The sequence below is a fragment of the Schistocerca gregaria genome, chromosome 5 (assembly GCF_023897955.1).
Source record: "Schistocerca gregaria isolate iqSchGreg1 chromosome 5, iqSchGreg1.2, whole genome shotgun sequence".
Taxonomy (NCBI): Eukaryota; Metazoa; Arthropoda; class Insecta; order Orthoptera; family Acrididae; genus Schistocerca; species Schistocerca gregaria.
The window spans coordinates 632036502-632052817 of record NC_064924.1 but is presented as its reverse complement, the minus strand read 5'-3'; the positions used below and the strand labels follow the sequence as shown (position 1 = coordinate 632052817).

The 16316-nt window shown below is 41.6% G+C and overlaps 1 protein-coding gene across 2 annotated transcripts in view; it reads left to right on the top strand.

Moving 5' to 3' along the window:
- LOC126272206 (zinc finger protein 474-like) overlaps positions 1 to 16316 on the top strand; it is a 270969-nt gene that overhangs the window by 98955 nt on the left and 155698 nt on the right. For both annotated transcript variants that reach the window (XM_049974887.1, XM_049974886.1), the window contains exon 3: positions 1886 to 2002. In XM_049974887.1, the coding sequence (XP_049830844.1) occupies positions 1886 to 2002 (117 nt within the window). The remainder of the gene's footprint in view (positions 1 to 1885; positions 2003 to 16316) is intronic.

The following is a 16316-nucleotide window of genomic DNA, read 5'->3' as shown; positions in this document are numbered from 1 at the left end:
CATATTGAGCATTTCCTGTAAACAACATCATCTTTGCTTTGTCTTACTCTCTTATGCTAATTATTGCTATTCTGATGAGATGAAGCGCCATCTGTCGAACATTTTTTGAACTTTTGTCGTTTTTTGGTTCTAATAAAACCCCATGTAATTCCAAGCATGTGTGTCAATTTTTACCTCTCTATCTACATTATTCTGTCATTTATTCAGTTTCGAAATTTATACTGACTTTTTGATGACATGGTATTATTCTAATTTCAATCTAATATAACGTGTGAACGTTAAGCCATGCTTCGTCGATCGTGCTCCATGTTGTACCTTGAACGGGAAGAAGGACTTTTTACCATGGAGCACATGATATTTACAAATGAGTTGACTTTGTTGAATGAGCAGGGTAACAATTACTGAAATAATCAAATAAAATCGTCATAACTTCTGAACGGTTTGCGTTAGGACGTTGAAACACCATGGTTGGCCGCGGGGCATGGTGGGAATTAATATGCGCAGTATGGTCTGGTTTAGCAACGAAGCCCACTTTCATTTGGATGGGTTCGTCAATAAGCAAAATTAGCGCATTTGGGGGACTGAGATTCAGCATTTCGTGATCGAGAAGTCTCTTCATCCTCGACGGGTGACTGTGTGGTATGCAATGTCCAGTCACGGAATAATCGATGCGATACTCCTTGATGACAGTAACTACCGAAGGTACGTGAATGTTTCGGAAGATGATTTCATCCCCGCTATCCAAAGTGATTCTGATTTCACCAAGACGAAGCACGGCCCCGTCGAATCACGAGAGTCTTTGCTGTCCTGGAGGAGCACTTTGGGAACCACATTCTAGCTCTGGGGCACCCAGAGGCCACTGGCATGGGTCTCCATTGGTCGGCATGTTCTCCGGATCTGAACGGATGCGGTTCCTTTTCGTGGAGTTATATTAAAGACAAGGTTGAAACGTCCCCTTAGAAAAATTAATGAATTACTGTGCTGATAAACCTCTTACGTTATTTGCTTTTCAAACAGCTGAGCAAAACTCAACGTACTCAGACATTACTCTCTTTACTTATTTTGATCAACACTAAACTGACACACAATATTTTAAGCGCAACGCAATCTGACTTTTAATAATCCCTACAAAAGAATGGCCCTGACTAACAATAACCTATAACTTTCATGAATCACTTACCTCACAAAAATCATCGTTACTCAAACTACTGCAATACAGCGAGCGCCAATACTGCCAGCTAAATAAAAGATTCTAACTACTGAAGTCACTAACTACTGATAGGAATATTTAGTAAATGAAAGATTTTGATAAAGAACAAACAATGTATTTATCTTAAAAATATTCAAATGTCGTCATAAGTTCATGATATCCAGTGTTACAAATTTACTCTTTCTGATGGACACCCGTCCAGATCGTCCGCTCTTAAACTTCTGCCATTTCTCTCCCACATCCAACACTGCCGGTGGCTCACCTCGAACTGCGCAACGCTACGCGCTGTTCACATCCAACTGCCCAACGCTACAATAGAGAATATTCCAACAATGCAAACCAGCCACAGACTGCACACAGCACAGCCAGTGATTCTCATATAGAGCGCTTCGTGGCGTTACCAATATAAAAACCTAAACAGCCTACTTACAAGGTGTACAGCAATTACCTCAAAACCAATGCTGAGCTGAAAATGCCATTCAGAGGTACTCGACAACATCCATGTTCCACTTCCGTAGTGAAGTTTACATGTTGCATGAAGAGTGTGCACGCCGTAGTTTGTAACTAATTTAGGTTTTTTTTCATATAGTTCAATAATTGTCACCCTGTATTAACACTTTTACCTGCGCCGAATAGAGAGAATCTGTCCGTTTTCTGACAGCTTGTCTGTTGCAGAAGTGGCACCGCGAGAACAGCCTGCTGCCGCCGCAGCTGCAGCGCGAGCCGCCCCAGCGGCCCGACCAGCCACCCACCACCCACCAGTGGAACCACCTGGCCTGGGAGGCCGCCCAGGTGAGTCAGCGCGGAAGAAAACAAGCTGCCGTCTCCGACTCGCCGTAATCCCATTTAAATGGTTCTGTGAGAGCCCGCGGCCTTCAAACAGTGGGTTTGTTTGTAAATAACTTTTCTGCTACCAGTCACGATTTTCTTTAATTCTTATTTTACACGGCACGTTTCTATTATACCATTTTTACTTAATGTTTTGGATGTGTAAGGTTCTGTTTCGTATTGTCGACTTTACTGCAATAAACAAAAAACGCGCAATTTTTAGTCACTTGTAAAGGGAAGCAGTGGTTGGGAAGGGAGTGAGACAGGGTTGTAGCCTCTCCCCGATGCTATTCAATCTGTATATTGAGCAAGCAGTAAAGGAAACAAAAGAAAAGTTCGGAGTAGGTATTAAAATCCATGGAGAAGAAATAAAAACTTTGAGGTTCGCCGATGACAGAGACAACAAAGGACTTGGAAGAGCAGTTGAACGGAATGGACAGTGTTTCGAAGGGAGGATATAAGATGAACATCAACAAAAGCAAAACGATGATTTTGGAATGTAGTCGAATTAAGTCGGGTGATGCTGAGGGAATTAGATTAGGAAATGAGACACTTAAAGTAGTAAAGGAGTTTTGCTATTTGGGGAGCAAAATAACTGATGATGGTCGAAGTAGAGAAGATATAAAATGTAGACTGACAATGACAAGGAAAGCGTTTCTGAAGAAAAGAAATTTGTTAACATCGAGTATAGATTTAAGTGTCAGGAAGTCGTTTCTGAAAGTAGCACAACTTGACTAGAAGAAGGGATTGGTTGGTAGGACATGTTCTGAGGCATCAAGGGACCACCAATTTAGCACTGGAGGGCAGCGTGGAGGGTAAAAATCGTAGAGGGAGACCAGTAGATGAATACACTAAGCAGATTCAGAAGGATGAAGGCTGCAGTAGGTACTGGGAGATGAAGAGGCTTGCACAGGATAGAGTAGCAAGGAGAGCTGCATCAAACCAGTCTCAGGACTGAAGACCACAACAACAACAACATATGTAGTTAGCAACGAAATTTGGAAGAACTTGTACTTACGGTCCATTTGTGCAGACTCTCACACGTGTTAATCATTCCATACAATTTTCGGTGCACACTATACATCGAGAATAATTTACATAAACAGTTTCAAACATATTTTTAGATGTAGCTGACAAAGATAATATTACAGGCCTTCCGCAGCGTATAATACGCTTTTGAACAGTGTAGTTGTGATCCATATTCAGACTCTGGAATATACATAGTAACATGGAAGCAGTATTCCATGTTCTACATAGGACAAACAGGCCGAAATTTGAACACCAGGTACACAGAGTACATTAAAGCCTGCACGCGCCATGGACACATAACGTCAGCAATAGACACATACATACATAATACTGGACACTCATTTGAAAAGCAGAGAAAAATATCAAAGTAGCCCACTGACTAAATAAAGGGCACAAAATGGATTTGTTAGAAGAACAAGAGGTACATACACATTACAGAAAATATAAAGACAAAATATTAAACGGAAAACTGGAAAGTGAACCAGTGAATTTCTTCAGACGCTTCGACAATGTAGCTAAATAAAAATAGTACTACATAGAAATAGACACCAATGTAAAATAGAAGTAAGAAAATTTTAATCCATGTTATTAAGATAAATTCGTTGTGCTCAAAAGCGTATCACACTCTTTGGATGACCTGCAACATCATCTCTCTCAACTACGTCTAAAATAATCTTTGTAACTGCTTGTTTAGGTAAGTTATTCTCAATGTACACTGTGCACGGAAAGTTGTGTGTGAAATTCAACATGAATGAGACTGCAAAAGTGGACCATAACGAAAGTGTAAGTACAAGTTTTTCCAAATCTCGCCACTAACTACATATAAAAATCGACAACTAACTAAAAATTGAGCGTTTTTAATATTTTGCAGTAAAATCAACAAAACAAAACAGAACTCAGACATCTTGTAAAAAAGAATAAAAGAAAATCGTTGCTGGTAGGAAAAAAGTTATTTATAAACAAACTAGCCGTAATTAGAACCGGGCGAGTTAAATTGACGAAATGTCGACGGATTACACAAGATGATATTCTCTCAGAATAAGTGGCTTGGTTTCGTATTTTGGAGACCGTGAACATTTGGAGCATTTCAAATGGAGTAATTTGATTCGGACTGGGCAATAGTCCTTTTTTTTTTAATCAAATGATACGTAGGTTCTAATCAATTACTACAATTCGTAGTAACGTCGGTCAGATGGCCGCCTTGGCGCATAAACCAATATCGCTCGAGCCGGTTATTCACGCTCAAGCATTAAGACTCACCCACATCCCTCTTCGGAACCTGTCACTAACATAGCAAAGAGATCAATGTTAAGAAATACATCTTAAAAGACAAAGCGAGGAAGAGGACTGAAGCGACTGAAGAAGAAAAATAGTCAAAAGACAGAGATGATATCACAAAGATAGTGTAGTTTATACGTCTTCGTCCAAATTTTGAAACACTGTGGGTTTGTAAGAAAAAATATTGATATATCGTTATAGACCGTCAAACTTGACAATCTTGTTTCTCCTTCTCTTCATACTCGTCGTCCAGTGTGACATATTTTTTCCAACATTGGATGGTTTAGCGAAGACCTTCGTTGTAGCAGTCTGCATCTCGGCTGTCACCTCGTTGTCACTTCGGAAATGTCTGCTGCTTAATGGTTTCTTCATCCGAGAAAGGGCGAAGAGGTTACTGCCAATGCGGAGAGGGGAGGGGCAAACGTTGAAACCTAAGGAAACTGCGTGTGCGACTGTGCGTTGTGCAGAATAAGATGAGGCGATGTCATGGAGGAAAAACAGATTTAGGGCTTGCCTGATGTCCCTAAATCGCTCCAGATCGATACTGCGATGGTTTCTTTGCAAGAGGCCCAGCCGATTTCCTTTCCCATCCTGGAATCAATACTAGCTTGTCCCCGTTTTTTAATGACCTCGATGTCGAAGGGACATTAATGCCTAATTTTCCTTCTCTGCATTCATTATTCTCTACCTTGGGCTCATCTTAGCGCCCCTCCCCTCCCCCACCAACCGAGTCCTCCTTTAGATCACTACCTCCCACGTTACTTCTCATCGGATTTACAATTTCAAATAAATGTATACAAAGACAAATATTACCACTTAGTACACGTATGGCAAACGGTAGAGCAAATGAACATTTTAGAGATGAAGTGAAACGCAGAACGATCAGATAAGTTGGCAACACCATACACAAATAAAGTATACTGACTTTCATTAAGCGAGAAGAAAGTAAATAAACAATAGTAGTGCACTATTTTATCGTGCTTTTCATGAAGAAGCATGTAGGGCTGAAAGCCAACTTGAAATTTGGCCAAGAATGTCAGCGCCAAAGAAACACATCGAAAACATTCAAGTACAAAAAATTGGTTCAAATGGCTCTGAGCACTATAAGACGTAACTGCTACGGTCATCAGTCCCCTAGAACTTAGAACTACTTAAACCTAACTAACCTAAGGACATCACACACATCCATGCCCGAGGCAGGATTCGAACCTCCGACCATAGCGATCGAGCGGTTCCAGACTGTAGCGCCTAGAACCGCTCGGCCACTTCGACCGGCATGCAAGTAAGCAATACTTCCATATGTAAGAGCAAGTCAAACAAAAATGCTGTAAGTAAATAACGCTTCAGCAATGACAGTTTGCGATTCCTTACATTGCGGTACGTAGACTGCCCATGCTTGTGCAGTGGCGTGGTGACGACTACGTTATGAACGACCACCTCGCAGTAAGGGAGAAGTTGGACAGCTCGAGTGTAAATGCACAAAAGAATATCTCGCATAACTTGCAAGCTACAGCTTGCGAGTCTACAAACCATCATATTAGCAGGTTATATCAGTATGACCAATAATTAATATGAGATATATACTCACTTCAAAATAAGTTTTGCATCACCTCGGTTCCGAGAGTTCCGGAACCTGTACAGAAAATTGGAATAGAGATCAACATAAACATCATTCCCGCCCTTTTTGTTGCTCATGAAAACCACACGTTGCATGTTCTACGCCCATACAGCGAGACTTTCAGATGTGGTGGTCCAGATTGCTGTACGCACTGGTACCTCTAAACTATCCACTAGGTACTGTTGCTCCAGATTGTCCCATTCCTCAACGGCGATTCGGCGTAGATCCATCAGAGTGGTAGATGCCATAACCCGTACGTAGCGGCCATCCACTGCGGTAGTAGCCCTCGGACAGCCTGAGCGAGGAATGTCATCGACAGCTCCTGTCTCTCTGTATCTCCCTCCACGTCCGAACAACATCGGTTTGGTTCACTCCGAGACGCCTGGACACTTCCCATGTTGAGAGCCCTTCTTGGCACAAAGTAACAATGCGGACGTGATCGAACCGGGGTATTGACCTTGTGGGCATGGTGAACTACAGACAACACGAGCTGTGTACCTCCTTCCTGGTGGAATGACTGCAACTGATCGGTTGTCGGACCCCGTTCGTCTAATAGGCGCTGCTCGTGCATGGTTGTTTACATTTTTGGGCAGTTTTAGTGACATCTCCGAACAGTCAAAGGGACTGTGTCTGTGGTACAATAACCACAGTCAACTTCTATCTTTAGGAGTTCTGGGAACTGGGGTGATGCAAAACTTTTTTTTGGTGTGTGCAGATATTCAGAGTCAACGGTTTCGCTCTACAGTAACGAAAAGAAAAGAGGAAGAAGGAAGGAAGATTAGGGTTTAACATCCCGTCGACAAGGAGGTCATGAGAGACAGAGCACAGGCTCGGATTGTGTCAAGGATGGGGAAGGGAATTGGCTGTGCCTTTTCAAAGGAACCATCCCCAGCACTTGCCTGGAGCAATTTAAGAAAATCATATGTAACCTGAATCTTGAGAACCAGACGTGAATTTGAACCGTTGTCCTCTGGAATGAGGGTCCAGTGTGCCAACCACTACACACCTTGCCGAGGTCGGGTAAACGACAGTGGCATAACCAAAGACTCGACCAAAGCAAAACAAGTGCAACCACATGCTGCCAGAAGGAAATCTTATAAAACAAAAAAGGAGATAAAAATGTAGCGTTGCCGGCTGTTTTGCTTATTATGATACTGAAAGTCTAAAATGAAGAACATCTGCCACGTGGAAACTAAGTTTCAGTCCCCTGACAACCTTTTCGTCAGTCTTACCTAAAAATAAAATTTTCTTTTGTGTCTTCCACATGTTTCCTGGATCAGTGAAGCCATGGACAGTATCTGTAGCTACGTTTTCTCCCTCCTTGTTTATTTTCTTTATTCTACAACTGGAATAGCTAGTAGGTTCTCTAACGCTCTCCAGAAATCTTTCTAATGGGAGTTTTCCTTCCTCGTTTGCCTCTCACAAGGTTAATTTAATTGGATTCCATACAATCACACGTGCCTGATTATGAAGAACTTCCCCTGCACCTAAAGTGTGCGAAGACTGCAGCGCCGTGCTGTGTAATAAAGAGACAGCGACCAAGTCAGTTGAGGCGGCCACAGCTGTGGAACAGGACGAGAATGGGCATCTGCGCTGTGGCCATGTTACTTTGCGAGGGCTTTACTGACATGTGTCGGGGCACTGTGCCATTACGTTGTAAACATTTACCAATGGGCCGCTCTCTGCTTTCAACTTTGAGTGCAAATGCCTGGCAGGTTATGTGTTTAATTCACTGATCTTCGTTATATTTGTATTGCGTGCCTACACCAAGGAGAAAGTTATTCTTTCATACTCACATCCAGTCTGTACGGAAATCTTGGTGGCTGTCGCAGTGTTTAATCGTTTTCTCTCGTCCTTCATTTCCGTTATCTTCCCGATTACGCAAAACTCTGGACACCAGTTCATTGGCAAAGCTTGTTCCCAACAGATAAATGGGATTCTCAGCCACACGTGTAGCGGCCCACAGAAACAGGGCATTTTTGCTGATGCCTTGTAATATGCAATTGTTAAACCATTGTATAAAAGGGGGGATGGGTTTGATGCCAACGACTACCACCCAGTCTCACTTCTGACAGCTTTGTCCAAAATTCTGCAAGAAGTAATGTATTCAAGAGTAGTAATTCACCACCAAGGAAAAATGTATTCATTACACAAAAGTGTGTAATCAGAATAATATCTGGAGCCCCGCCAAGATCATCTTTCAGACATTTATGTAAGCAACTAGGGATATTCACAGTAGCTTCGAATATGTGTATTCATTTGCAAAATTGTTATTAATAACCCATCCCAATTCAAAAGCAATAGCAATGTACATAGCTACAACACTAGGAGAAAGGCTGATCTTCACTACTTTGGGTTACATCCAACTTTGCCACCGAAAAGGGTGAATTATGCTGCCACAAAAGTCTTGGGTCACTTACAAATAGCATCAAAAGTCTAACAGATAGCCAACCAACACTTAAAAAGAGTAATCTTTTTTTTAAAAAAACTCGAATTATGACGTGTAAAGAAACCTTTTGTTAAACTGACGCTTTCCACATTGTTAAGAAAAGTTGTACTGATGATCTACAGAACAGATATTAATCTAATCGAATCTAATCTCTAATCATTATTTCTACTGACTTTATGTTTGTACACTAACACATTCTGAATGTCTTGTGCACATGTAAAATAGCATTAAGCAGTTTGGAGTTGCAAAGTGTAAACGGAAGAGTCCCATAAGTTTTCTATAACTAATGCTGTAATTTATACTTCCTTACGAGCTTTTTTTATGTTTTATCCTAATGACTAAACAACCTAATGTCCAGTTAGAAAGGGAAAAAAGGTCTAGAGACAATAGAGAAACGGCTAGCACAGAGAAGACAAACAGGAACGGCATAAAACTGGTGGAATTCTGTAGAAACCATTACATGATCTCAATATCAACATACTTTAAGAGAAGACCAAATAAACTCAAAACTTAGAAACATCCAGACTGATAAAAAGAGAATGGCAGCTGGATCGTGTCTGTATGTATAGAAATTATCGCAAAGAAATCTGGAATATGAAACTTCTGAGAGGAACAGATATGGATCAGACCACTACATGATAAAAATAAAAATTAAATTCATCCTATTGAGAGGAAAAAATCTCACCCCAAAAAGAAGAGAATCTATGACCCTCACAGATTGTTGAAGTAACAAGGAATACGAAGAACAAAGGACTATAAAAATAACAGACGGTACAGAGGAAATAGATTCTCAGGTGAAACAAATAGCTGAACAGGTGCCCCCAATAAATCCAAGGAGAAAAAACACCTATAATGGAACGATAAGTGTGATAAAACAGGTAGATATCCACCAAGCCTGGTTAAAGTATCAGAGTCATAAAACGGAAGAATTACTGTTGGAATTCCAGCACAAACAAAGATAACACAAAAATGACAAGAATGAGTAAAGGCTACTATTCAGAATATATACTTCTAATGATCCAAACAAATAGTCACGAAACAAACTCAAACTACAATATATTTAGGAATCAACCACAACGATATGACCCTTCAGCATTAATGTTAAAGGGTAAAAGTAATAATATCGCCCATAGCAGTAGAAAGTAATAGAAAAAATACAGGAATTTTGGCAGAAACATTTAACAAAGTACTAAATTACGGAGATTCGCGAAAACTAAAAAGCTGGGTACCCATATTAAAACACCAGCAGAAGATATAAACCCACCTGCAATCCATAGTCTACAAAGCTTTGAAAGAACTCAAACACTACAACGTAAGTGTAACAGATGCAACATTTGCAGAACTTTGGAAACATACAGCAGAACCAGTGAAAATTTTATTACACTAATGGGTAGTGAAACTAACAGAACATATAGGACTACAGCTATAATTCATTCATTACACAAAAAAGAAAACAAATCACATCCAGACAACTATAGAGGAATTTCCCATTTTGATATTACATAGAAAGTCATGTCAAGAATTCTACACAATCATCGTAAAAATGAACTTGAAGTGGAACCAGGAGAATGCCAAGGAGTATTTATACCCTGGAAAAGTTGTCCAGAACACTTTGAAACTGGTAATGGATTACTACAAAAGAATATAAAAACAACAAGTCATGATCTTTACAGACTTCAAAAGAGCTTGTGACTATGTCCCAGATGATGAAGATACTAAGGAATTCCGATTCCATCCCAAATTAGTAAAAGTGATAAACTTAACTCTAACAACCACCAAATCTAAGTAAAGTTCAGGGGAGAAATACCTGAGCCACGTACGATTAAAACAGGTTTAAGACAGGTCGATGGTTCATTGCCAGTACTTTTCAAATGTGCTCTGGCATACGTGATGAGGGAATGGTACAAGGAAAATTCTAAAAACATAAGAATTGCGACCAAGAAAAATCAAATAAACTTAAATTGCCTCGAATTCGCCTAATAACATTCAAGAAGCCAGAAATCAAATAACAAGGCTACAAAATATGGAGTCCAAGTATCACTCAAAAAGCCTGTGAGAATGGTAACGTATCCACTTGCAATCAACCACACATCAGCAAATAACATGAAAGTAATAATAGTGAAACAACTTAAATGCCTAACAGAAATTATAACATACAATATGGACGAGAAACCTGCATGGCAAGAAAGAACTATTAAAATTATGTAAGGTCAAAAATTAACATGTTCGACATACATTAAACATGTGTATGAATCAGGTTAAATTGCAACATCACAAGACGGATGTTCAACCAGAGGTGACATTCGGAAGTGAAACTCTTTTCAAAGTCACCCAGAAAAACAGGATCGACAAAATCGGAAACAGAGAAGAATAGCTAGAACATGCATAAACAATAAATATCAGAAAGAAGGACAATAGCTGATAGTGCCAAGTGAAGTGGTGTATAGCGAACTGCAGTCCATTACAGAAACTATACGAAAAAAAAATTACCAAGAAAAATTATAGAGATGCTTTGGAATATGAAGCAACAGGTTGTAGTGATAAACGAAAGAGGATATGAAAGGGCTAGCATTAACCCTGGACGATTTGCAAAACAAATCAGAAAATTTAAAGAAACTGAAAAACATGAAAATGAGATTTAAATCAAAAATAGACAAACGACTTACAGTTAAAATGGTATTTACAGCTGAGAACGACAAAAAAAGATCGGAACGAATGAAAAGACACTGCGAAATTCGGAAAGAAGACTGAATGAGAAGATGACCAAACAATGATTGACTGAAGTGGTCCAATGAGGTGGTAAAACCAGAAGAAGAAGAAGACTTAACAACGAACTCGCTTAAAGCTACAACCTATAAGTTTATAAACAGATCTCAGTCTAAGAATTAAATATCGCTAGACGTTAAGAAAAGGAGGATTTAGAAACTAACGACGTGAAAAACATCCAGAGAAATTTTGTAATTCCTTTGTAATAAACAGAAACTGGACTAACCATACTAAACAATTGTCCGTTTTACTGGTATACTCGTCACTCGAATTTATTTGTTAATTTTTGTGTATGCCCTCTAGTATTGTGGTGCACCAGCTAACTTGAAGATTTTTTCCAGTTTGTTCGCTCACTGCCTTCACTTCAGTCAACTACAGTGGTTTTTCAATTTAGTGGGTGCCCTGACTTTGTTATAGTTATTTGTGTACTGTCGTAGTTTTATTTTCAAATATCGTCTGCCCCGAACGGTACAGCGGACCCAGACCGTTGCAGTCCTCAACGAGTTTTTAAAAACTCCTTCTACCACGCAATGTATTTGAAACCATCAACGGCTCTGAGGGAAGTGCAGATAACGGCCGTAAGAGCGCTTTCATCTTATCATTGTCTTAATATGGTAGCGGTACTTCACGCCTGAATTACACAAAACGTAATTAGTTTGTGATATGACAGGAGCTATCACAGTCACAATATCTGAGATCAAATGAGGCAAGCGGTGTTGCTGTGGGCGTTCGCCACAATATGTTCTGGCAACAGCTGCCTCCAACAGAGTTTCTGAATGAACGCCAAAAATATATTCAGATTACAAGAGAAGTAGAAAAAATTATTGCTTATGGTAGAATGAAGAACACAAAATATTCGTGCTGCTTCGGCAAGCTAATATTTCAGTTTCCCGATAAACTTCGGTATTAGTCCTAATGAACTCAGGATAATCTCATCCATTAGAAGAAACTAGTAAGGGTCACTTTCAGATAAAATGGAAAATATGTCTATGAACTGAGTAGAGGGTAGTGTAATCGACTGCTGACTCTCCATCCGAGTATACGTAATGTCACTCTTCAGCCATTTTTCCAGATGGTGACTAGTTTCAGAAAGGACATCAGCTTTTCTTGTGGTTTTGACGTTCCAACGGATGTAAAAGTGTAAAAGATCCAGTTTATACACTCCTGGAAATGGAAAAAAGAACACATTGACACCGGTGTGTCAGACCCACCATACTTGCTCCGGACACTGCGAGAGGGCAGTACAAGCAATGATCACACGCACGGCACAGCGGACACACCAGGAACCGCGGTGTTGGCCGTCGAATGGCGCTAGCTGCGCAGCATTTGTGCACCGCCGCCGTCAGTGTCAGCCAGTTTGCCGTGGCATACGGAGCTCCATCGCAGTCTTTAACACTGGTAGCATGCCGCGACAGCGTGGACGTGAACCGTATGTGCAGTTGACGGACTTTGAGCGAGGGCGTATAGTGGGCATGCGGGAGGCCGGGTGGACGTAACGCCAAATTGCTCAACACGTGGGGCGTGAGGTCTCCACAGTACATCGATGTTGTCGCCAGTGGTCGGCGGAAGGTGCACGTGCCCGTCGACCTGGGACCGGACCGCAGCGACGCACGGATGCACGCCAAGACCGTAGGATCCTACGCAGTGCCGTAGGGGACCGCACCGCCACTTCCCAGCAAATTAGGGACACTGTTGCTGCTGGGGTATCGGCGAGGACCATTCGCAACCGTTTCCATGAAGCTGGGCTACGGTCCCGCACACCGTTAGGCCGTCTTCCGCTCGCGCCCCAACATCGTGCAGCCCGTCTCCAGTGGTGTCGCGACAGGCGTGAATGGAAGGACGAATGGAGACGTGTCGTCTTCAGCGATGAGAGTCGCTTCTGCCTTGGTGCCAATGATGGTCGTATGCGTATTTGGCGCCGTGCAGGTGAGCGCCACAATCACGACTGCATACGACCGAGGCACACAGGGCCAACACCCGGCATCATGGTGTGGGGAGTGATCTCCTACACTGGCCGTACACCTCTGGTGATCGTCGAGGGGACACTGAATAGTGCACGGTACATCCAAACCGTCATCGAACCCATCGTTCTACCATTCCTAGACCGGCAAGGGAACTTGCTGTTCCAACAGGACAATGCACGTCCGCGTGTATCCCGTGCCACCCAACGTGCTCTAGAAGGTGTACGTCAACTACCCTGGCCAGCAAGATCTCCGGATCTGTCCCCCATTGAGCATGTTTGGGACTGGTTGAAGCGTCGTCTCACGCGGTCTGCACGTCCAGCACGAACGCTGGTCCAACTGAGGCGCCAGGTGGAAATGGCATGGCAAGCCGTTCCACAGGACTACATCCAGCATCTCTACGATCGTCTCCATGGGAGAATAGCAGCCTGCATTGCTGCTAAAGGTGGATATACACTGTACTAGTGCCGACATTGTGCATGCTCTGTTGCCTGTGTCTATGTGCCCGTGGTTCTGTCAGTGTGATCATGTGATGTATCTGACCCCAGGAATGTGTCAATAAAGTTTCCCCTTCCTGGGACAATGAATTCACGCTGTTCTTATTTCAATTTCCAGGAGTGTATTTTAGTACAACATTTGTTAAGACACTGACTAATCACAATGGCAATAAATCGCAGAGAATATCCTCTCTCGTTCCTTTTGTAGTAAGGGAATTAATTCACGTAGCGTACGACTATTGTTCTACAGAAACATTTTCAAATGAACGATGTTCTGTCTTTGAGATCGCAATCTAACTTCATATTGGGGTACGGGCAGTCAGAATCATGAAATATTAATTTAGTAACAGCACAGATAATACGTAGGTTGATAAAGGTTTCATAGATTTTTTTTAATTTTTAAACTTTTTTCCTAATTTGGCGCCGGCGTGGTGACCGAGCGGTTCTAGGCGCTTCAGTCCGGAACCGCGCGACTGCTACGGTCACAGGTTCGAATCCTGCCTCGGACATGGATGTGTGTGATGTCCTTAGGTTAGTTAGGTTTAGGTAGTTCTAAGTTCTAGGGGACTGATGACCTCAGATGTTAAGTCCCATAGTGCTCAGAGCCATTTGAACCATTTGAACCTAGTTTGGCACCAAGCGGCAGCTCGTAGAAAGCACGCTTGATAATGTTTAGTACCGTTGCATAGTAACTCTGGCTTGATAAGCTTACAACACAGTTTTCTGTATACCGATCCACAACGGATTCACTGATTCATGAAAGTGAACTTATTTCAATCATTCACAAGTTACTGTTCTAAGGAAAGGAATATCAACGTGTGGCATTTTTTAATCCTGTGGGCAGGAAAGCATGTCGAGATTTTGGAACTAGTAACTGAAAGAATCGGTGGCAGAATGTGAGAACTCTCAGCTTAGTAAGAATGAGCCTGATCAAGTTTTCTGTTGTGTTTTCGTTGCACCAAGTGCAGGTAACAAGCAGTTCCATCTGTACCACTAGAAAGAGCTGTCTTACATGTAAATTGCTTTGTCTTAATGTATTTATGTTCTTGTCTTTGAATTTAACCGCAGATGTAACATGCAGGAGCCGAAAGTACTCTCTTGTGAGTGAGTGCTTCCTTCTGCCGACTTCTTAAATTATGACATTTCTTGACATTGATAGGATATCGCTTTGTTCACAGGCATTCAAAATCGTACAGATTTATAGTTCGTGGATACATTTACTTGCCCCTTATAGCGCAGCGCATTGAGCGGTACTACATTGCCTGTATTTTTCTGCTGATTTATGTGCTCGTTGCATAAGTGAAACCTTGCAGAAGCTGGTCCGTTTTTTTTTTTAGACTCTATCTACCGTAGCAAAGATAAGAATTATAGCTTAAAATATCCCCCGTAATTCTTTACCGACCTCTTTGACAGTGCTGCTTTTACAATTCTCGCGATATATAGGGAGAAAACAGATGTAGTCGGCGCAGATGTTATACTATTTAGTAAATTGTCTTAATTTGCCAATGATAAGTACGAGGAGCACAGATTTGATCTGTTTTTGTAAAAATTGCTAATTAATGAGCTAAGAAGCGTTGCAGCGGCGGATACTATCTCGGATGATAGTATGTGTTGGCCTAATGTATTGTCACGTTGCGACAGCTGCTGAGTCAGCCGAAGCAGTCGAAACACAAGAACGTGGGAGGCAGAGGGCAAGACCGTAATAGGACGCACGCGGCATGGGTTATTCACGTCCCAGCAGTCTGTACAGCAAACAGCATACGAATCAGCCTGAGGCAGGGGGGGGGGGGGGGGGGGGTGGAGAGTTCCTGGCGAAGAAAATCAAAGAAAATCAGCATGACATTACTTACAGGCATCCTGGAGAGATGTCTTCATTTAATAGTAAATATGAGCAACCTGCGGTTACGCATTTATACACACCTGTACTCCCCGGAAATTAGCAGTCCGTCCCTCACTGAAAAAGACTTCAATTTCCAGTGAATTTGTGTGTAATATAGATAGTTCGCAACAGATAGTTTGCAGAATGATACAGATATTAGTTCTCTGTTGAACTGAAAAACTGTCCTTTGTACTGCTCTTCGAAGGAATTGTGTTGTATTTGTCTCGCTGAAATGAGTGAATTGAAGTACCGTACCGTTGTAAGAGTCTTTGATTTGAACTGTTTATCACCAATGGAAATTAATTCAAAATTAGTGAAAGATTATAAGGCATCTGCTCCTTGACCGCTTAGAAGATGATCTACTTTAAGGGTTCCGAAGCAAAAACATAAAAGGAAACATCGAAAAGTGCAGAATAGGTCACTTGGACTGTTAGCGATTAAGCACACACTGAGGAAGAATGAGAATGGTACGTTTTATATGAACAGTTAGGTATTAGAAAGCTTTGTGTATAGCTTGTGTCGTATTGATGGAATGCTGACGAAAAGCTAATTTAAAATGTTTGGATCGTCGCTTCAAAAAAGGATCCAACAGACTTTGCGCGCCAGTTTGCTCTAGGGCGGGCTTAAGGCCGCAAGGAGCCCTTAGCAATGATTACCGTGGGACCCTATTCAGCTATAATTATGTTCTTGTATATTTTAAAATATATGAGTTTTGCTTCCACATAATATTTTAACACATTCGAGACGGCTCCTGAGTCTCATTCGTGCTTTGCCTCTGGAGAATCTTCGACAGAACCGTAA